The sequence below is a fragment of the Lissotriton helveticus genome, chromosome 10 (genome assembly GCF_964261635.1).
Source record: "Lissotriton helveticus chromosome 10, aLisHel1.1, whole genome shotgun sequence".
NCBI lineage: Eukaryota > Metazoa > Chordata > Amphibia > Caudata > Salamandridae > Lissotriton > Lissotriton helveticus.
Genome location: NC_136071.1, coordinates 19,382,457 through 19,405,886, shown reverse-complemented (window position 1 = coordinate 19,405,886; position 23,430 = coordinate 19,382,457). Strand labels below are relative to the sequence as shown.

At 47.7% G+C, this 23,430-nt stretch overlaps 1 protein-coding gene across 1 annotated transcript in view; it reads right to left on the bottom strand.

The window, feature by feature from the left end:
- Nucleotides 1–23,430, bottom strand: part of SRPK3 (SRSF protein kinase 3) — a 128,161-nt gene that overhangs the window by 29,752 nt on the left and 74,979 nt on the right. Inside the window, exons 9-11 of the mRNA XM_078664581.1 lie at nt 19,191–19,222; nt 3,404–3,656; nt 1,218–1,508 (exon numbers count right to left, since the gene is read on the bottom strand). Of these exons, the coding sequence (XP_078520707.1) occupies nt 1,218–1,508; nt 3,404–3,656; nt 19,191–19,222 (576 nt within the window). The remainder of the gene's footprint in view (nt 1–1,217; nt 1,509–3,403; nt 3,657–19,190; nt 19,223–23,430) is intronic.

The following is a 23,430-nucleotide window of genomic DNA, read 5'->3' as shown; positions in this document are numbered from 1 at the left end:
TGAAAAGCGGGAATGTACTCAAATCAGCATTGCAAGTTTGGGCAAAGGTCAGAAATCTGGAGAAAACCAGGAGTAACTGTGGTTAGGGTCTCATACATGAGCCTGAATTCTTATATGAGGGACTTATCGGGCAACACGTGACGCAATAAGACTTTCAGTCAAAATTATTGTGAGGGAAGTTTGTCGGTTCTCAACTAGAGAAGGAAGCAATAGAAGGACTAGAACAAGAAAGGGAGATTGTTCCTGCTGGCACTACAGAAGCCTAAGAAAATAAAAAGGCAGAGATAAAGAGAGAGAATCAAGGAAGACCGCACTTTGCATTTTTCCTACCACATCGAAGAGTAGACACAGCGCCAAATCTTTAAAAAAAATGTCTCTATCCAGGCATCCACACAACCATCTAGGACCCGGTAAAAGTTACGCTGTTGCTTGAACAGACAGATTCCATTTTTGCTCAGATGGAGGTAGCAAAGATAAGATTGCCTAGCAGAGAGGGAAACCTGAAAATGAACACAGGTGGCATTCAGACAGGGCTGCATTATTTGCTGCAGGAGAGAACACTAGCTCTTTCCAGATCACTTTGACACCTGGAATAGCGGCACTAGCTACCGCTTTCAATGACTTAATTTAGTTAAGGAACGCTTAATTATAAATGACCTGTTATTAAGCCCTCCTGTCGCTTTCTGCACTCCACTCATAGCTGGGAAGAAGAATATTTTCATATCTTGGCAAATTTCAATATATTGAAAACTGTAGGTCAGGATTTGTCACACAGGAAACAAAACTATGCCACTTGAAAAGTTATTGCATTTGAAGATTATATTTGCGAATCCTGATGTGCTCTGGTTCTATTCTTCTTTTTCACTTGATAAAATGATGTAATAATAGCTCAAGGTGGTAAAATAAATACAACTACCAACCTAGCCTATTCTGGAACACAAAGAATAGACCATCTCAGAGCTCATGAGAGGCTAGACTAGATTCATGAAATCCCCATTACTATGTCAAGTTCTGGTAGACGGGCAAAGCCATTTTTCACAACAAACCTATCTTCTTGTTACATTCTTAGTGGTTTTCCTACTCCAAATGTTTACATTCTGACTTGCAACATGTTTGGTTGAATAGTTACCAAACAATAATTGTAACCAACATTTTCCTAGCGGTCTTCTTCAGGACATAAAATAGTTTGATAATCTCTTGAGGATCTTAATACTTACCACCAGGAGAGACAACATCCCGTCGCTCCCTGCCCGTGGAGTAACCAGACAGTGCAGAGCCAGACGTGGGAGAGAAGAGGGATCCCGACAGCCCAGAGATCTGAGAATCGTCAGGGCTCAGGAAGCGTTGGACCGGCCCGTAGCCGTTGCAGCACTCATAAGGGTTGTGCTGGGCAAAGCCGGAGGAAGAGCTGGGACTCTGAGGACCAAAGGAAGTGGTTCCGTTGCTTAAGTTCTTGCTGGAACGGTTAGCGTCTAAGCACCCAGTGTTGCTGTGAGGAGTCTTTACATCTGGGGACAGAGAAAATGAACTTTTATCAGTAGAACACACAGCTCTTTTTTACGTCTCCTCTGGGCAGTGGCAAAAACATTAATTTACTTCTGTGCCTGACTAAAGAAGCACTGTGTATCAAGGCCACAAGTCTGTCGCCAACACTGGTAAATGTTGTAGGATAGATTTTGCTGAGACGAGCAGTACATATTTGAATTTCCCAAAAACTTTATGAAACACCTTTTTGTTAGCAGCATTTATCTAGCACCTTCCTGCCATCGTAAGGCCTTGTAACGCTCTCAACATACTTGTAGACTTCCTCGCTGAACAGAGTTACATTGATCAGGTATCTTCTTGTGGGGTGTGTGGAAGAATAGTTCTGTTCTGCGCGCTGCTTGGTGAGGTCTTCAGTAGTTTCATGCAGGGCCCCTCTGTAGAACTATGGTTTCTAAGGATGCATAAAGTTTTGCGGTTGTGTGTGTTGTGCCTGAGAAAGTAAATAATGGCACTTTGCGGGTTGTCTTGTTTTACAAGTGTGAATGTTTGTCATTGCCCGGTGGGTTTTGCTGTTGTTTATCGGCCCACAGTTCTCCGCTGCACAGGTGTTCCTGGGATTAAGGTACATGTGAACATGTGGTTCTGCGGAATCTGTGAGGGACGGTATGTGTGCAGTGATTCTTAGTATAGGGTTCAGCCGCTTGCCAAATACAGGACTACTAATCTCTGATGTGAGGAAAAGTCTATCCAAGATCTCTCTGTGAACAGAGATTTGAGGAATGAGTTGGGAGATGCGGGTTTTTGTGGGAATGATTGGAAAGGCCCACCAAGCAGATATGGTGGTCATTATTCCCCAGCATCTTACGTCTACAGGCTGGGCTTTTATCAAAAAGCACCGGTTTAGTGATCAAAAGCACTGGGAGGTGAAACACCACCAAGAAAAGTCAGGGAAAAAATGTTTTTTCCTCAGAAAATGTTGTAAAACACCACCAAGAAAAGTCAGGGAAAAAATGTTTTTTCCTCAGAAAATGTTGTAAAACACCACCAAGAAAAGTCAGGGAAAAAATGTTTTTTCCTCAGAAAATGTTGTAAAAAATTTAGAAAACTTTCTAAGATGTCAAACAAACCCAAAAACAAGAATCCTTTGGTGTTTGTAGCTAAAAAGAGCTTAAAACAAAGCAGGATTGTGTTCAGGATCTTTCTCACAGAGGTGAAACAAGAGAAGTGTCCAGCTGACACCCTCCTGGCTATGACAGGATAGTTCAGTCTTCCAAGATTTATAAAGGAGCATGGTTAAATTCCTATGGTATGTATGCTTTGCAATGGGGCACCATTTCCTGGTTTTCTTTAGCACTGCTTTCCAGTTGGTATTTTCAGTCAAAAGTACTATCTTTCCTATTTCTTGGCTAACTTTTAAAGCAACAAAATGAAAGAAAAACAGTAAATGTTGCAGTTTGTGGCATATTTGCTGTTCAAGTGGAAAAAATATAAAAAGTTAAGATCCCGGATTATGAATATCAGAAAGAATACCCTAGTGAAGAACCCTGGTACAGGGGGCTTTGAGCAAAGCACTTTGGTTACCGTTTGTATTAAAGACTGGATAGAAAGCTTGCATGAAAGGTTCTAGCTTGGTCTACGTTCACTAAGTGCTTATATTTTTTGGTATTAAAGGCTATGCGTCTTTATCTTTATATGATGCACTGGGTATTTGTTTTGAACGCATAGGTCTTTCTGTGTGATTCTAAAGTGCCCACTATTTCTTAGTTTATTCTGAAGATTCTTGGCTGGCTTGCATTTACAAAGTGCTTCAAGATACAAATTCTAAGTAAGGTGCAATATGAATGTGATAGTGTATATTCACTCACTCCATCATTTCCCCCCCAAACCATCATTGTCTTGACTATAGGCTGGGCCTTACATTCTCCCTTGTGTTCTTCGTTCGAGCCTGGCACTTGCGTCGGCGGCCATGTGTGGGACGCAGGGGGGCATGGATGGGCAGACTGGAGTGGCAGCAGGCCATCTGCCGGCAGCTCTGTAGCCAGTTTCCCAGGCTCGTCTTCCCCAAGGCACTCCAGTCTCTGGAGATCTTTCAGCCGTTCCTCTAAGAGCTTGCTTTGGCGTTTCTTTTTCCGCTTTAACTTCTTGTGCTTATTCTTCGACACTTTCCCATTCTGTGAAAATAACAGAGATGCTATGGAACACGGCAGACATAGGGCAACAACACGTGACAGGAGAGGCGTAGAGCGGGGAGACAATGGGTAGTTTGGAGCAATGCAAACAGTGCTTAGATTAGTTGAAACTTAAGAGGCTCATCATGAGAGGTGCCAACACTCACAAACGTGAGGCTTAAAACAGCATAAAAGAAACATAGCTTGCCACACAAGATGTGTGTCAGATGGCGTGTTACAAGACGGCCTTAAGACATACAATATTTATCTATTCAATTTATGTAGCATGTACATACAATGTAGTGACCTGGTGTTATAATAGCAGCTAAGGTGCTTTAAAGTGATTATGTAGCCAAAAGACAATTTTTCAATGACTTCCGAAATTTAATATGGTTGCTCGTGGGAAGTGAGTTCCAAGTATTACACGTCTGGTAGGAAAAGAAACAGCCACCATGCTGGATACCTTAATCTTTGGCGCTGACGGAGTACAGGAGGTAGCTGATCGAAGCACACAGGATGATGGAGAGAACTGAAAACCTCCCGATAGCTTTCTGGGACAGGGAGCGTGGAAAACGTTACTTACCCTGTAAGCATCCATTCTTAGTGTGTAGTGTTGTACTTTAACTTGCTATGCATACTCCTGCATTCTTGTTAGAATCTGACATTTGCAAGTTGTTATTCTTCAAGGAAGACTTTTAAGTCACAGGATGCAATGTGTCTCCTTCCTGAGTGAGCAATGTGCATGGGCAAACCCCATGTTTCTCACACAGCTGGTGATGGCATATATGCAGTGGCGAGTGAAGGTGATTTGGCGACGATGCGTATCGTTAGTGTAAGAAAGTTGGCGACAAAAGGAGAGATCTTTAGCAGACACAGGTCGCTTTTCTGACGCCAAACTGGCACTGGTTCCTAAATTCAAAAGGGTCAGATCCGAAGGCAGATCATTCAACGTGGCAGCTGCCAAGCTCTGGAATTCGCTCCCATCAGACATTAGACACATTTCCGAATTTCTACCCTTTAGGAGAAGAATCAAAACCTGGCTTTTTCCCAAGACCTCTGTCCACTAATTTCCTGCCCCCTCTGTTTTCCGACCTCTCCCTACCCCATTAGTCTCAGTCAGCGCCAGGATGCCTGCCATGGTGATAGTGCGCTCTACAAATGTTTTAAATAAATAATAATAAATGTAAATCTACAGCACTACATGCTACAGACAGATGCTTACAAGGTTGGTAACATTTTCTGTCCATAGTATATGTGGCTGTAGCTATACATGCTCTGTGTAGACTGTACTCTATAAGTGGTAGCTAGCCCGTGAATGGTGCAAATGTCTTGAGCGAGGTTCTTAGTACTGTCTGGCCAACCAAAGCCTGCTGACGGGCTAGGATATCCACACAGTAATATTTGGTAAACATGTTGGGTTCACCAGATGGCGCTTTGCATATGTCAGCTAATAGGATATTGCACAAAAAGGCCATGGTTGCTCCTTTTATGTGGGAGGACTATGCCCTGGGGATAGAGGTAGGGGTCTTCTCGCTTTATGACAGCACGTCTCAATGCACTTTAATATCCACTTAGCATTGCGCGCCTCTAAGACTGGATGGTCCGTGTGGGGTTTTGCAAAGGCCACAAAGAGCTAATCAGACTTGCGGCAGGGCTTAGTCCTATTGATATAGTATGAGAGCCCTTTAACATCTAGAGTATGTAGGGGTCACTTTGGTACAGAGTCTGGCTGCAGAAAGAAGAGTGGGAGCTCTTTAGTCTGATTGAGGTGGAAATGGGATCCTACCTTTAGGAGAAACTTAGAATTCGTTCCAAAAAAGCACGGTCTCCATGAACCTGAATTAAAGGCTCCTGAAGGCTAAGTGCCTGCAGATCTCTGATGCCTCTGACGGAAGTAATGGCTATGATGAAATCCACTTTCCAAAGAGGAATTGTATAGTGCAAGAGCACAGGGATTCGAAGTGGGGGCCCATGAGCCTGGTGAGCACAAAATAAACATGCCTTGCAGGAGTATGGGGCACTTCAAGAGGTATGATCCTCTTGAGGCCCCCCTCCTTCTATGCATTGATGACAGGGATCCGAAATAGGGAATAATGCTCCCTGTTTTGCATGTAGGTGGCAATAGCGGCAAGGTGTGGCCGAATAAAGGTCTAGACGAGTCCTGACTTTTGCAGGTACAAGAGACTGCAGAGGATATACTGGATGGTGATGGTAGGCTTCAGAGGGTTCAGTTAATTGGGGATGCAACGGGGGACACGCCTTTTCTACTTTGTGGCTTAACATGGTGAGGCAGAGAGTCTGCAGCCTCACGGAGGATGGTTATGCACTCCTGATACTAAGATATCCAAACTCTGAGACCTCAGGTGCCAGATTTCCAGGTTAAGCGGTGTGGGGTCTGTTGCCCAATTTAGTCTTGGTTCCGTGTGAGAAGGCCCAATCTTTTAGGGGGCTTTTCGTGTGGGCTGACAGACACCTCAGGAGCGCTGAGTAACGAGGCTGCCTCCCCAAGTGGGAGCCACTAGGATGAGATACCCCTCTCAGTTGACAGACAGCAGGTCCAGTCCTCTCCTGTTCTTCCTTCGGTCCAGGAGTGTTCTGAAGTGGGTGCCTGGAGGGGCCACCCTTATGCATGTCAGGGCAAGGATACCTTTGTAAAAGTTACTTTTCCTTTAATACTTTAAAAAAATTTGACTTGACCGGTGAATTAGATTTGTAAAAACTAATGAAAAAGAATTTTTCTAGCTAATCCCGTTCTCGAAATACACTATTAGGATTTTAACTCTGATTTTGTACACATGACAGCTGGGCTACAGAGAAAAATAGTTTTTGGGTGCTAATCAATAAGGAAATATGAACACTAAATGTATATGTGCTACTTTGAAATACCGTGCACCTGCTTTGGGGGCACTAAGGTCTACATAACGGTGACTTATTAATATTTAAAGGGGAGGCTTTGACCTCTCAAAAGGGTATATTTCGATAGACTGGTTTGCTTACTCTGCTACAGTCAGGCTACGCTGGCAGGCCTGAAGCTATGTCTGCACTGCCAGTCTACTGGAGCGCCCAATAAGAGCTGCAGTCTACTATTGTTATTTAACTTTCAGGCCCTGACTACACTTTGTACTTTGTACAGGAACTTCTGGGCAATTTAAATACACCTATTAGGAGTATGCCAGTTCGACCATGCGAAAAGGGGGGCCCAGGCACCTTACTACTGGTTAGCAGAAGTAAAGGACACAGAGTTCTAAAGCCAGCAAAAATACAGGATCGATAAAAGGTGAAAAGTCCAGGGTGACCAAGCAGAAAGGAGGATTTCCTATAGTCATGTCGCCTAGTTGCAACCACCCCGCTACCCACAGCCTGAGAGACATGTGTCTGTGGTAGTTGTCCCTTGGGGGAAGGGCCTGTCCTGCAGCAAGATGTTGCTGTTTCACCTCTGCAGAGTGATGTACGCCGACCTTCACCAACACTAGATCCTCCCAATTACCCTCTGCTGGTGACTGCTGCGCCGAAAGGCACTACTGCAACGGGTGCATGTGAAGCAGGCATGGGGAACTATGGCGATGGATTGAGGTATTATACCTAGGAGGCACACTGCAGTTCTGATTGTAAGAGAGTGATTGGGCTGAAAAAGAGGCAGCTGGTGCTGAAATGCAAAAACCCTGTGCTGGTTGGTGTAGACTGTCTGCTATCGCCGTCATGAGAGACCCCTGGAAGAGCTAGAACTGCAGGGGTTGAAGGTGGCACTTGGTGGCATTTATGGTGAATCACAGGTTGTGAAGCAGGGAGATTGCAGCTTAAGTGTGAGCTGGGCATTGATCTCTAACAGCACTCTTGATCAGCCAATCGTGAAGACAGCAGTCCGTTTAAGCTTTGGAGCGTCTCTCCACAGGCCGGAGCTGAAAACTAAAATGAATATGCTACTTACCAGTATGCATCTGTTCTTGGCATGTAGGGCTGCTGACATTCATATCTATAGCATAGATCGCCGCCTAGTGTTGGGTCCGGATGATTGCACATTATTGTCCTGGAAGAGTCTTCGAAGTATCACGAGATAGGTGGCTCCTCCCCTGGACTACAGTGCGCATGGGCATCGACTCCATCCCCAGATTGTTTTTAGCCATTGTGGCAAAGATGGAGTGTAACAGTGTAAGCGATGGCCATGCGAAGAGTAAATGTAAGAAAGTCTGCAGCCGCTACAGGCGCCGGGGAGGAGGGCGGGCGATATGAATGTCAGCAGCCCTACATGCCAAGAACAGATGCATACTGGTAAGTAGCATATTCAGTTCGAGGCATGTGGGCTGCTGAATTCATATCTATAGCATAGAATACATAGCAGTCCCTCCATTAACGGCGGCCGCCTGTGCCAGCTGCAGAAGTCTGAAAAAGTGTTTTAAGAACAGCCTGTCCTACAGCTGCCTGCTGTTTTGAGTGCACATCTACACAGTAATGTTTAGTAAATGTATGTGGTGTAGACCATGTGGCTGCTCTACAAATATCTTCCAAAGGGATATTACCAAGGAAAGCCATGGAGGCCCCCAACTTGCGGGTGGAGTGGGCTCTGGGGGGGACCGTTAAAGCGCGCTTAGCCTTGTGGTAGCAAATCTGAATACACTTAACGATCCACCTGGCTATACCTGCTTTGGAAATGGGGTTGCCTTGGTGCTGGGCTGAAAATGCAACGAAAAGCTGTTGTGTCTTTCTAAAGTCTTTGGTCCTATCGATGTAGTACATCAAAGCTCGTTTGACATCCAGAGTGTGGAGCATTCTTTCGGCCACCGTCTCTGGGTTTTGAAAGAACGTGGGCAGTTCAATGGTCTGATTGACATGGAACTGCGAAACCACTTTAGGAAGAAATTTAGGGTTAGTGCGCAGCACCACCCTGTTGGAGTGAATTTGAATGAATGGCTCTTGTACAGTGAGCGCCTGTAGCTCACTAACACATCGCAGAAACGTAATGGCAATGAGAAAAGCCACTTTCCATGTTAAGAACTGAATCTCACAGGAATGTAGAGGCTCAAAAGGTGGGCCCATCAACCTGGTGAGGACCACATTGAGGTTCCATACAGGAGCTGGCGGGGTCCTGGGAGGAATGACCCGCTTAAGCCCTTCTAGGAATGCTTTAATGGCAGGCACCCTGAAAACAGAGAGATGCTGCCTGTTTTGGAGATAAGCCGCTATGGCGGATAAGTGTATCCGAATGGAAGCATATGCTAGATTGCATTTGTAAAGATGTAACAAATAACAGATGATGTTAGGAATGGATGCATCTAGCGGGTTGATGTGATGTTCTGTACAGTAAATGACAAACCACTTCCATTTTGCTGCATAGCAGGCTCTAGTGGTGGGCTTTCTTGCCTCTCGGATGATGTCCATGCATTCAGGAGGCAAATCAAGGTAGCCAAACTCTAAGACCTCAGGAGCCAGATCGCCAGGTTGAGCTGTTGCGGATCTGGATGCTGAATGTCGCCATGGTTCTGCGTCAAGAGCCTGGGTGTGAGGCGCAGTCTTTGATGCGGTACCACGGAGAGTTCTAGAAACATGGTGTACCATGGTTGGCGTGCCCACGTTGGAGCAACCAGGATGAGTGTCATCGAGTGCTGCTTTAGCTTTCGTGCCACCAGCGGTATGAGAGGTGCTGGGGGAAAAGCGTACACAAATCTGCCTGACCAGTTCATCCATATCGCATTGCCCTGCGACTGTGGGTGAGGGAACCTGGCGGCAAAGCTTTGGCATTTTGCGTTTTAACTTGTGGCAAACAGGTCTATTTCTGGATGACCCCACTGCTGGAAGTACGGGCGGAGTACTGATGGATGTAACCCCCACTCGTGCATCTGGTGGCTGTACCTGCTGAGCAGATCCGCCATCTGATTGTCCTTGCCCAGGAGGTGTTCCGCCATGAGGAAGATGTTCCTCTGAATGGCCCACTTCCACATGCTCTGAGCCAGATGAGACAACTGCGGAGAGTGTGTACCTCCCTGCTTTTGGATGTAGTACATGGCCGTCATGTTGTCCGTCCGGATCAACACGACCTTGTTGCACAGATGTACTTTGAAGGACTTTAGTGCCATGAAGATGGCCATCAGTTCTAGATAGTTGATGTGCATCTTCTTTTGCTGCGTTGTCCATAGGCCCTGAACCGTGTAGTGGAGCACATGAGCTCCCCATCCCTGGAGAGATGCGTCCGTTGTCAGGATAATCTGTGGCACAGGCTCTTGGAACGGTCGGCCTTTGCAAAGGTTGTGTGGATTCCAGCAATGCAGAGAGTTGTATGCTCGACCGGTCACCAACACTAGGTCTTTCAACTGTCCGTGAGCCTGATTCCACTAATGTGCCTTGGAGCGGACGCATATGTAGCCTTGCGTGCGGGACTATGAAGATGCAGGAGGCCATCATGCCTATCAACTGCATGAACACTCTCGCTGGGAGTGAGTGTTGCGGTTTGAACGTCTGGATTAGCGACTGGATGTTGTCGATCCTCACTGAATTTGGCTGAGCCGTGGCCGCCAGAGTATCTATCGTCGCGCCCAGATACTGCCGCACATGGGCCGGCTGAAGGTGCGACTTCGGATAGTTCAGTGAGAAGCCCAGACCGTGAAGAAGGTGAATGGTGTGGGACATGTCGTCGGCGCACTGCTGGGCTGACTTTGCCTGAACCAGCCAGTCGTCCAGATACGGGTAGACATGGACGTTCTGTCTCCTGAGGTGCGCAGCCACTGTCGCCAGACATTTCGTGAACACTCTGGGGGCTGTGGTCACTCCGAAAGCAAGGACCTTGAATTGATAATGCCGATTCTGAATGGTGAATCTGAGGTATTTTCTGTGTGATGGATGGAGTGGGATGTGAAAGTAAGCATCCTTGAGATCCAAGGTTGCGAGGAAGTCTCCCTGATTGAGCAACGGAAGAACCTACTGCAGTGTTAGCATGTGGAAGTGTTCTGAGAGAATGTACTGGTTTAGGGGCCTGAGGTCCAGAATAGGTCTGAGGGACCCGTCCTTTTTTGGGATTAAGAAGTACAGGGAATACGCCCCTGTGCCTTCTTCCTCCACTGGCACGAGCTCTATTGAGCCCTTTTGCAGCATGACAAGAACCTCCTGCTGCAATAAGTGCAAATGCTCTGTGGACATAGGACGGTGCCTTGGTGGTATGTTGGGTGGAGTGGATGTTAGCTCCAAACAATAACCGAACTGGATAAGTTTCCTGACCCACCTGTCTGTGGTGATGGATTTCCAGACTGGCAGGAACTGCTGGAGTCTCCCCCCCAACAGGAGTAGGATGGTCGGGGGGCAGTGACAGGACGTCACTGTTTGTTGGAGGCGGAGGAACGGGAGTTGTTGTTGCCCCTGCCTCTGCCCTTGGAGCTGTTGCCCCGGTAACCTCCTCTACTTTGCTTGGCGTAAGAGGATTGCGCCCCACCTTTATGAAATTGGGTTTGCTGGGACATTTGGCCCCTGGTAACACCCCTATTGCCTGAGCGACGAAAAGTGCTCCCTCGAAACTGTTGGGACTGTAGAGCTCCCATGGACTTAGCAGTCTCGGTATCCTTCTTTATTTTTTCCAGGGTGGTGTCCACCTCAGGACCAAATAATCTGTCAGGGTTTACCGGCTGGTTAAGGATGGTAGTTTGTATTTCCGGCTTAAAGCCGGAGATTCTGAGCCATGCCTGACGTCTTAGCATCACACTGGTATTGATTGCCCTGGCCGCAGTGTCCGCGACGACCAGTGCACACTTAATGGAAGCGTTGGAGATGAGCTTCCCTTCCTGGATAAGCATCTCCCCTGCCTCTTTATATTGGTCTGGTAGATTCTGCAACAGGGTCTCTAGTGTGTCGTAGTGTGCCCTGTCGTATCTAGCCAAGAGTGCCTGCGTGTTAGAGATACGCCAGATATTGGCCGCCTGAGCTGCAACTCTCTTTCCTGATGCCTCCAGCACTTTTGACTCTTTGTCTGGGGGAGGAGCTTCACCAGTGGTCTGCGAGTTCGCCCTCTTGCGGGCATTAGAAACCACCAGAGAGTCCAACGGCAACTGCCCTTGATGTAGGTAGGATCGCCAGGCGCCGGTCTGTATTTTTTCTCAATTCTAGGGTTGACTACCCTTGACCGTGTGGGTTTCTTGAAAATGTCCGCAGCATGCTTAAGGACCCCCTTTAGCATGGGAATTCTTTACAGTCTTTTCAGCTGTTGAGAAGGTGTCAAAGAGGAAGTCCACCTCAACAGGGTCAGCATGCATTTCCACGTCGTGGTTTTTAGCCGCCCTCTCAATTAAGGCATTAAATGCCGCAGAATCCTCAGTGGGAGAAGTTTTGACGTTGTACACCTGAGGGTCAAGGGCGGTGTGCTGATCCCCTTGGTCACCTGCCCCCACCCATGAGTCCTGCTGCTCATCAGGCTCAGTGTTGGCAGGAAAGTTGTATTCCTCGTCCTGTACCCCAGCATCCTCTCCCTCTGAATAATTGGGTGATGGTGTTGCAATTCTTGGAGTCTGAAGAACTATTGGTTCGACCAAGACTGGTGATTCAGAAGCAGGCCATTTGCGCTTTAGAGGAATGGTGTATGACTCCAAAGGCTGCGACGCCGTGATTTTCCTTTTGTAAAGCGTAAGCTTTCCGGTGTCGGCATCGATGAAATGCTCCGACTGCTCCTCCAGCACGGGTGGTTGATGCTTCAAGCTCCCAGCCGAGTGAGCAGGCTTCGACACCGCAGAGTCCTTGGGCACCGACCGAGGTGCGAAGGCTTTCGGCGCCACCTTTGGCGGCAACGTGAAGAGGATTGGCGTCGAAGACATTGGCGTCGGGACAGATTGCTTCGGGGTGGAAGGTGTTTTCGGTTCCGCTGCTGAAGCCTTGTCCCTGATGCTTTTGAGGGAGTCCGAGACCTGCTTCGTAAAGGAAGCGGACGGTTTCGTAGACCCGACAGCCGACCTCGGTCCACTAGCAGGTGAAGCCTCGAGCGTCGCGGAGTTGGGCTTCTCTGTCCGAGGCGTAGGAGCATCCTTCGTCGGGGCGCTACGCTCTCTGTCCGTGGCAGCAGCCGTCGACGACGGCGGTTTCGGGTCGACGGCTTGGACTACTGGCTTCGGGACCCCAGTTTTTGGCTCGACGCCCTTGCTGGACTTCAGCTCGACGCCCTTTTTGGACTTCGGCTCGACGTCCTTGCTCGACTCCGACTTGACGCCCTTCTTGGACTTCGGTTCGACGACCTTGACCATTTTCGGCACGACGCCTCCGCCCGACTTGACCGGGTCGATGGCTTTCTTTGGCTTTGGTTTCCCCGACACCTGGGAAGACGACGGTGTCGATGGGGGAGCAGACGTCTTCGGTTTCGAAGGCGCCTCAACCAACTTTGTTTTTGTCGACACCGATGGTTTCACTTTCGGTTTCGTTTTCGACAATGGCGGCTCCGCCGAAGTGTCCGTAGCCGGGCCAGAAGGCGGGGCCGTGGATGTTGGTATAAGGTCTTGGGTAAGGCCGTGTGGCGATCCCTCGACCTGAGCCTTTGTAATTGTTCGAACGGGGCATAGCTCTTCCTCTGAGCCATCTTCCATGGCCCCATAGGCCTCATTGTTGTCTCCTACCTCGTCGACGACTTCTTCTACATCGTGGCCTTCGACATCCGTGTCGTATTCGTAGTCCACCGTTGGAGGTGAAATCTGCATCCGAACCTCGTGTTAGTCTGCTTCTTCGTCGTCGAAGATGTCCACCGGTGCCGGGGCCGACTGCCGGGCCTCCAGGCGCGCCGCGCGCCGAAGCCGAATCATCTTCTTCGAACGAAATCTGGAACAAGCCATACAGCTGGCTTCATCGTGGTTCGCCGACAGGCACTTGTTGCACCCCGGGTGGACGTCAAGGTGGGGATACTTCGATCAACACACGGGACAGTTCTTGAACGGGCTACGTTCCATGTCGTTCCGTCGAAGTCTTGCTGCGTCGACTGGGCCTCGATCACCGAAGAGTCACTCGACTCCCTGGATATCCGACTTTAACTGAGTCAGAAAGAACCGGGCACCGAACGCAAACAATACCGACGGTAGAAAAGGGCCTTCTGGCCTCGAAAAAATTTATGTGGATTCCGAACTGGAGATAGCGAAATTACATCCGAACCCAATGGCGGAAAAAAACAATCTGAGGATGGAGTCGATGCCCATGCGCACTGTAGTCCAGGGGAGGAGCCACCTATCCCGTGATACTTCGAAGACTCTTCCAGGACAACAATGTGCAATCATCCGGACCCAACACTAGGCGGCGATCTATGCTATAGATATGAATTCAGCAGCCCACATGCCTCGAACCGGTAATAACGTTTATTTATTTATTACCAATTCATTTTTCTGCAAACACACTTTAAATGTCTCTTTGGACAGCCATCTTGTGACGGCCAGCCAGTCGTACATTTTAAAGTTCTCTAACCTAGCTGTCTTATACAGCTGGTTTAGGGAGAGTGCAGGCCTTCAGTGCTCTTAGAGAGCAGTGCCAGGATTGGATAGAGCAGGTTCCTGGTCCCGCGTTGGAGCCTGCCAGAAAAAGAGACGATTGTTGGAGGACGTCATGTCAGGTCTCAAGGTAAGTATTTTTTTTCCGTCCTCATCCTCCCTCCCCCACCACCCTTGGAACATGATAGCCACAACTGGTTGATATGGGAGTATAGGAGTACCACCCCTCCTTAGATAAGCAGTTACCACTGGCAGGAACTTTGTGAACACCTTTGGGACAACCCCAAAGAGCAGTACTTTGAATTGGTGGTGCTGTCCACTTAAAGGGCAGGTAGCACCAGTGGGAAGGAAGGGTGGCTAAGTATGTGAAAGCAGGCATCAGTGAAGTCTAACTCCATTATGCAGCCGCCTTGCTGGAGCTAACAATGGAATTCTGCAGGTTTGTCATAAAGTAATACAAAAGGATGCATTTATTGAGGGGCCTGAGGTCTAAGATTGGCCTGTAAGAAGAGTTCATCTTGGAAATGGGGAGAGGGGACACCCTGCCTATTGCTCCCATGAGAAGAATCACTTTTACTTCTGCCTAGACAAGGCAAATATGTTCTCTGTTAAGGGTCTGAGTGCAGGGTGTGATGTTAGGGGTGTTTGGGAGAGTTTGACAGTAGCCGTGATGGAATACCATGAGAACCCAATGGTCTGAGGCGATATCTTTCCCGTGGAGGAGAAAATCTTACAGTCTCCCCCGGCAGGTGATGCACGATCTGGGGGAAGATGGGGCAAGTTAGTGTTTGGTGATGGAGGCCTCTTGTTGTTATTGCCACTTTGGCTACCTTTCATGTAGCACAAGACTGATGTTGCTACTGACAGCAGTAGGGGGTAGTCGAGGGAAGTGGCCTTACCTCCGCCTCCAGGATGCCAACTCTGAAAGGAGCCCCTAGTAGCGGATGTTTGACGGGCACTCACTGATGTCGGCACCCACTGATGTCGGTGTCCTTGATGTTCTCAGCACCTCGTCAACCTGTGGCCCAAACAGATATTCCCCATCACATGGGAGATTGCGCTTCGACAGCTGGCTTAAACCTCGAGAAGGAAAGCCAGGCATGGCATTTGAGGAGAACCTAATAGTATCCCCGGGAGGCTGTGTCTGCGGCATCAAGGGCTCAATGGATGCTGGTATTAGAGATGATTTTGCCCCTGGACCCGCTTCCTGACCCTAATTAAGGCAGTCTCGTGCTGTGTCCAGGTCTGAACCCGAACTGCGTTGCGTCTAGAAGTTGGTTAGCCCACGGGAACACACATTACTGGGACTCGGGCGTGTTTAAAGTTTTGAAACCGTGACGCCCATACTTAATCACAGACGATGATTATGAATAAATTCTAGGTCATTATGAGAATAACCATTTATTTTTTCTTTCAGCCTGAATGGTAATGTCGTTTATGTATGTATCCTATGAATTTGTTGTGATCTATGGAAACTATACACTTTATTTCACTTTTTCTCACCTTTTGCACTAGATAATTATTATGAAGATACAAAGATACAAGAGCCTTTTTGTTTAAATTAAATTAAGGAACAACATAGTTAGTTTGCGCTATTTATTTGGAGTATGCGTTGAGACAGATATGTATAACATTGATTGATATCCTAACACTGAAAGCGATAAGAAAACTTTGAAGTTATTTAGCTTAGAAAAGTGTGTTGTGGCAGAACCACTGTTTGTTTCATGTAATTGTCCCAGGTTCTGCACTGTACTGGGTCTCCCCATTGATTAATATGGAGATAAATGCCGAATGGCTCCAGCGAGGAGAGTCCGAGGAGCAGGACAGAGCATGCACTGGGCTAGAGGCAGCCAGATAAATGTCCCCTGGGTGCACCAAGGAGCAACAAAGGAGATTATAAACAGACCTAACACAGGTATGCTTCTAGTTAAAGAGTTTGTACTTTACCAAGCTCTTTATGGTAGACACATGATGGTCGTTTCTTGTGGGTCTTGGAGATGGCGGGTCTGTGTGTTCTTGCTGGGAGTGGTGTGAGTTGTCACTGCAGGAGCCGGGTTTATGTCAGATGGTCATTTCAGATCCTTCCATGTGTAAACAAGGGAGTCGCCTCAAGTATGGTGCCTTGTTCCTAATCGTCTACTAAAGTATCCAACCAGGTCATTAATCGGCTCACTCATCAGTAGGTTACTACCACGGATCAAATGCAATGATTGGTTTTAGCCCCCAGAAGAGACAGAACCTGGTCACGTAACCTGATTTTGCCTTGTAATGGATCGCTTGTTACACCAGAAAGAAGCCTTCAGTGCTTGAGTAGAATGTGCCTTTTGGACTAAACAGCTTTCAGACCGCGAGATTCCACTGCACCGTTGACTAACCCTGGTTTAGGCAAACAACCCCTCCTGGATGTGGTGACACTAGTTGACTGCACCAAAATTTCTTCGCCCTTCCCGGGTGCTTTGCTACAAGCAGAGTTTCTACCCTCTATGACAATTCTGAAAGATTCCTTCTGGGGGTGTCACTCACACTATCACAAGTTGACAACGTATATCCTGCTGCAAGCTCCTACTCCTTCCCAGCAGTAGATTCCCACTCAATGAAAAAAAGAGTTGAGGAGGAGAACGCCTTCGAAAAGTTGCACCACAAGAAGAAGCAAAAAATATTCAGATTCTTGTAAGCTTCTATTGTAATTGAACGTGTATTTGTAAAGCGGCACGCTAACTGGTAGGCCACTTTGTCAAGGCATGGTACCAGTCACTACTGGTCCGACAAATACTGCTAGTGCTGCTAACACCCCCAAGTGCATTTTTTGGTCACAAATCAGCCATTTTAGCAGGGAGTGTTGTGTTGACCAGGACCACAGTTCCCCCTGGTTATCAGGTACAGTTGTGGTGTCAGGGTTCTTCCAGGATTAGTTTAAGAGGCACGATCTTTTCTCGGTTGCGATCAGTGAATCCACCTGGGGCAGATCTGGTGTGGCACCTCAAGAAGAAGAATGTTTGCTCACAAGTACACAGATGCCTTGATGAAGCTGATGTCTTTGTGGATTTCAGTTTCATATTCATCATCCTCCTCGTCCTATTACTGGCAGGAGAGAGGCAAACTCCCCCTCTGCTTTCCTTAACTTCTTAGAGTTTGGTGGTGCAATAGAGGAAAGCTAAAAATGCTCAATCAGCTCAAATCCTCCAGGCTATTGCTTAAACTTGGAACCATTGACGCTCTCAGGTAACTCATTTGCTAAAAATCTCCTCACAAAGTGAGTATCATTCTCTAAAGAGATGTGAGCGAATCTAGCTGTGCCCAGAGCATCATCGGCTCACAGTTAACTCTGTGAGGCTAGATGTTGGGAAAACGTTCAAAGCAGTCTTCCTCTTTCTCCTCTTCAAAAGTATTTTCACACTTCATACACGGTTAATAAAATTTATAAACAGTAGTGCTTGAGAAGCACCCCTTCAGCAGTAGAGCATGTCTTCAGTCTTTCACTCCAGCAAGCTCTGTGCAGAAACTGTAGCCAGATTGTCACAGATAATGACATCTGTGATTTGAGAAGGAGTATGGAGGGCACTGGCCATAAACATAATTCCAAGGAGACCAGAGCTCTAACGAAACTGCGGTTGTCAAATAGATTTGTGGAGACAGACTGATTTGTTGATGGCAAGGTTTTTGCAGTTGTTGATGGGGTTGTTTACAAATAGATCGAGCTCTCATGATCGGGTAGGTCATTATTAAAGAACAGGACCTAATCAGCAGAGGTACAATGGGTGATGGGAGGAGCGCTTACAAACAGTCGAAACCACTGACAATCGCATCACTTTTATCTGGAATCTAAAACTGCTGCTTCAAATCGCTTCGAGTAGCACTCCGACCCTTCGTGTTAGCCTATTGTGCCACTACAGACAGAGGCCCATCTTGTGCAAATCAGAACTGACTCTCATGGGACAGTCCATCCTGGACAGCCAGGAGAGGTCCCCTCCACAAGCAACCCCAGTACGGTTTTGGCCCTATTATGTAGTGTGTTGCAGCGTTGTGATTGCTGAATGCGGGGGGAGTGACAGGGACCGGAGTCACATGAAGAACGTGGACCGAATGCCTGCTGTTTTCATTGTATGTGGATCAGTAGTGGTTTCCCTGTAGACCGTCTCCATCTCATACTGATGTGAGGCCCTGCATGCCTTGCTTCTGCAGTTCTTCGAGGATTAGAATTGAGAAACAAAGTTGGGCTTCGGCTGACACAGGCCCAAGGCCACTTGTGTCCTAACCAGGTGAAAAGATAGTGACTAAAGGGACCCCGTTGTAGTCTCACGGAGGGACACTCGCCCTGGGCAGCTTCGAAACATTTAAGAGACAGAACGCATAGAGAAGAACTGCCAGCCCCACCTGTCGGGCAATTCCGAACCAGTTGGAACAAAGGGGCATCAGGTTCACAGAGCGCAACAAAGAATGGAACAGCATGGGACGTCCCGTCATTAATTTCCACACCACATTCTTCAGAACTCCCATTTGAGTTTCAATGGGATGAACAGGTAGGATATTTTAAACAATGTGGTAAAATGTCACTGCACTAGTACAAAACAGTTCATACTGTGATCGACTGCACGAGTCAGATACAGCATACATCCCACCCCTAGGGGGTGCCAAACCAAGCAAGGCTTCAAAAGCCAAACTATCCCTGTGGAATTGACACGGTGATCACTCAAGACTGCAGGCAGCAGAGCTATCTCTTGGGTTACAGAGAGTTTGCAGCTCAGCTTCAGACCATCGATAGCAAAGAAATGTCTACAGTTCCACTGATGACATGATCCACACTTACACTGTAGAGCTGTCCACAGAATTACAAGCACCTCACATACGTATGTCTAGGTCAGCATAACCATATCTTACATTACATACAGCTTACAGGTTCACATTCAAGTTAAATACATAAACAGCGTCTGCATGATGCATGGACCATGTACGCTGCAGGCTCCTTTATGATGGTACACGCAAACACGAGTATAAACACATGTGTGCACAAGGCAGGGGTTCTGTGAGCCTGACCCTGCACCTCACCCGCAGGTGTCTTTGAGCTGGTGTTTGACGTCTAAAACCCACCTGCCCAGCAGACACTTACCTGGATTTCCTGGGGGGCCGGAGCGGAACTTACTGCAGAGGTGTAAAGTCCCCAGAGGGAAAGAAGAGATAGCAAACAAGGAAGGGGAAAAAGAGAGAAAGAAGAAGAAGGAGAAAAATAAGGAAACAGAAGCAAAAGAGCGGCTCTGCACAACAATAATACATGAAACAGCTTTTGCCAATAAGGATAAAAGGAACAACCTTCTAGAACACCAGCAAAAGGAATATCTAAGTACAATAAAGAGTGAAAGAACAACACTCCCACAGCTTAGTGTAAATGCTTACTTTTCAAAATACTGAACAGCATCTACTGACCTGCAAGCCTGGTCCTCCTGGGGTAGTAGATTCGTCATGTGCTTAGGTGAATTTTCTGTTAGTGTCACTGAGTGAGTACTGGACAATTTTGTCTTGCGATTAACTATAGTTACAACTGAACAAACTAAATGCAGCCGATGAAAGCACATTATAAGAAGCCATTAACTAAAGAGATTCTAGGGATATACTTGGCTCACTTGAGAATTAGGTGTAGAGGCAGAAATAAATCAACTAATGCTTAACACACGGAGTTAAGTGGTGCCCAATATGTAGCTCAGCACACTGTGCTGACAACAACCTAGAAGAACAAGATCTGCTTTCTGGTAACAACATCTGGCACGTGCAATAATCCTTCTGCTATGCCAGTGTTTGAGCAGTCCTTTATTGTGGTAACATTATCAAACCATACACAAAGCCGCCTTGTTTACCTGACGTCTTACATCCTAGAAGTATACTAGTTCAGGGCCCCATGAGAACACAAACAATACAGAGATGGTTGTTTCAGACCCCAGATGTAACAATGTGAAACTTGGAATTTCCTTTGAAAGGAGTACTGGAGAAGCAGTGACATCATCTTTGTCATTATAACAAAGTGAACAAGGTCACTCGACGGACAGTGGATGAATGTCTATTTCTTCGTTGCTGAGGCTACAATACTATCATGGACATTTCCACGTAAGAAGAAAATGTGAACACAGAGAGAATGACATGGCTCTCCTAAATATCTGCCAACAGATGAGCACTTTCTAAAAAACCTAAAAATGAAGGTTCCTATCTGGGCGCCCACACAGATTCTGTTAAAGATTAAGTTATGATATTCACCGAGGAATACTAGCCCATTGCTTTTAGGACTTCATTGCAATTCAGTGGAAAGTGAAATGCCAAAATTGTAAACCCGCCAGAGCTAGACGACTTGTTTCATACATGCCTGACTGTGATTGAAAGTTTTGTTCTGCCTAGGATAGGGAATGCCTGGATTGATTAATAATTTCTTATGCTGTGGTTAGGAATACCTAATCTGTTTGGCATGAAGTGGGTCCTCACTGAGATCCAGCACTGAGGCTGAAACGTATGAACCATAACCCGAATATCCTGGACTGTCCGTCCCAGGGAATAGGCATAAAACTGCGCCGGGTCCAGAATGGCTCAGAAAAATTAGAGCCTGGGAAGCAGTCGGAAGTGAGTTTGGCACGTTTATAGTTAACTCCAATGATATTAGGATGTCCGTTGTAGTCTAAAGACAGGTGACGATTGCTTCCTGGGGGGAAGGAGGGATAGCCTGCCTTCAGCAGCCAGTCGCCGAGGTAAGGGAAGACTGGGACACCAGGCCTTCAAAGATGATCTGCGACCACGGTCATAAGCTTCGTGAACACCCGAGGGGCCCTGGTGAGGCCAAACAGAAGCACAGCAAACTGAAAATGCTCTTGGCCCACCGTGAACCACGGATGGCGCCTCTGGGCCTGCAAGACGGGAATTTGTAAATAAGCATCCTGCAGGCCAAACCCACCATCCAGTCGCCAAGGTCGAGGGAAGACAAGACCTGAGCCAAGTTGAGCAAGTTGAATTTGTTTTTTTTGCAGGAAGGCATTGGGAGGGTGAAGATTTAGAAGCGTGCAGAGGTCCCCATCCTTTTTTTTGTACCAGAAAGTAAAGGGAATAACAACCATGACCTACTTCTGAAGTCTGCAACCTCTATATGGCTCCTTTGGCCAAAAGAGCTTGCACTTACAGTTGTAAAAGGGACAGATGAACCTCGTCAACCGTTCTAGGGACAGTGGCAAGGACCGAGGGGTTTCCAAGAATGAAAGTGCATAAGTGCACTGAACGATCTGTAACACCCACTTGAACGAGGTGATGGCTTGCCACTCTGGCACAAAGTGCTGAATCCTGCCACCCACAGGGTGGCTGCGGGTCGCTGAGGACGCTCTTAGGAGACTTAGAGGCTGCAGCAGCTGGAGGGGCAGTTGAGAGGGCTGCACACTGCATCTGGTGTCTGCGTGGCCTGTAGGACCATCAGTTTCACCACAAAAGAGCTGTGTACTCTATGTAGGAGGTAGGTGCTGACAGTGATAGGTCAAAATTGAGAAATCGGCTGACGTGGTGCCGTGGACAAGCCCAGGGAACACACTGTAGCCCTCCTCTCTTTAAACCACTCAAGCATGAAAACAGTTGTTTCCAAAAAGTCAGGAACGGTCAACGGCCTGTCAGGAGGCTGGATTGGACATCCGTATAAAACCCACTGGACCACGACCATGTGTGCCAGAGGAGGGCCACACTGGAGCCAATGGCTCCGCCTGATGAGTCTCATGGCCATAACGAATAGTAAACGCGGCAGCGCCCTGCTAGTGAAAGAACAATCGGGAGGATCTGGAGCACTGAATCCCATAAGGCATGGGTGAAAAGACCCAGAAGATCACCGAGCACAAGACAACGCTGGTAGATAAGAACACTCTGCATCCAACTGTGTCAATCTGTTTCGAATCCCCATCAGGAGGAGCTGCAGGGAAGACATTAGAGCTAACTTTACTAGATAATGCCTATGTCACTGAACTCTGGTAGAAGTAGGGTGGTGAGAAAGTCTGTGCTTTTCCATACCGTGTAATGGCGAAGTGCAATCTGTCGGTTGATTGGGGGGTCCCATACCAGGACTGCACCAGGTTCTTAAAAGTATGTCCACAAGAGCAGGAGGGGAGGCTCACAACTAGTTTGGCCCAGCCAAAGGACATCTGTTAGAACTTTGCTCTTGACTTCTTGAGTGGGCATCAGGAAGTCAAGGATTTCTGCAGCCCTCCTCCTCACCACTGCAAGAGATGCTCTCTCCTCAGTAGCAGGACCTGGAGGAGAAATCAAAACAGTGTCTGGAGCTGTGGCTAGCTCACTAGCATCTCGAAGGTCATCATACTAACGGTCATACAGGTATGGTTAGGCAATTTAGTCTCCTGCATTATAACATCTGTTGTCGAAGACCGTGCTAAATACATCTTAAAGAAATAGTGTCCTCCCATGTGGCAGATCAGTTTTGGAGGGCTTGCCTGGATTGGAAGGCGTAAGTGGCATTGAGATTGGTCGCGGATGGGGTGGACGCTGCGCTGTCTCTGATTCGGACAGCACTATGGGCTGGCCACTATCATTGGAGAAGTCTGTATCAATGTCGATGGATCGCACTCCAGTGTAAAAGTGGCACCATAGGCGGATCAGGTACTGAAGCCGGTACGGATCTAAAGCTGATCCAGAGAGTCCAACTGGTGTCGAGGGAAGCCCTACCAGAGGAGGCCCAGCTGGGTGGCCTCTTGCAACCACGGGGTCAGAAGGAGCGCTAGGGGAGAGCCGGCTTCACACATGCGTGCAGTATTGCCTTGTGGAACTCCAAGATCTACTGTTGAGCTGCCCTGGGCCTAGGAAATTTTCGCTGGCAAGGGGCAGATACAGGGTCCGGAACAGGCTCAGTGGAATGACTTAATGGGGGATTCCCTGAGGCGATGACACCCGCGCCTTCTCTCTGGACTCAGAGTGGCATGACAGAGTAGAGGCCCTCTTGGACGTCTTATTGTTTTTCTTGGCCTTCTCCAAGACTGAGACCTCGAAGACATGTGGCGGGAATGGGCTGCACAGGACTGGGATCTCCCCCGTAACTTCGACCAACGTGTGGTCATTCCATAACAGGCGACAAATTACTTTGCCTCTGTTCCCAGATGGCCTTGAGGTGCATCTGGGCACGGTCGCTCCAGGCTGCAGAGTCTTGGGAAGATCCCAGACCGACCAAGTGGGGATCAGAAACAGACATCTGTCTTTGACATTCCACACATGGTTTTTGGCTTTGATCTGTTGGGGGACATTCCTTTGCACAATGAGAGAAAAATTTGGAAAAAGTTCTTGAAAAGTTGGAGTAAAAGGACATGGGTTAGTTCTGGATCCGCACTGACAGG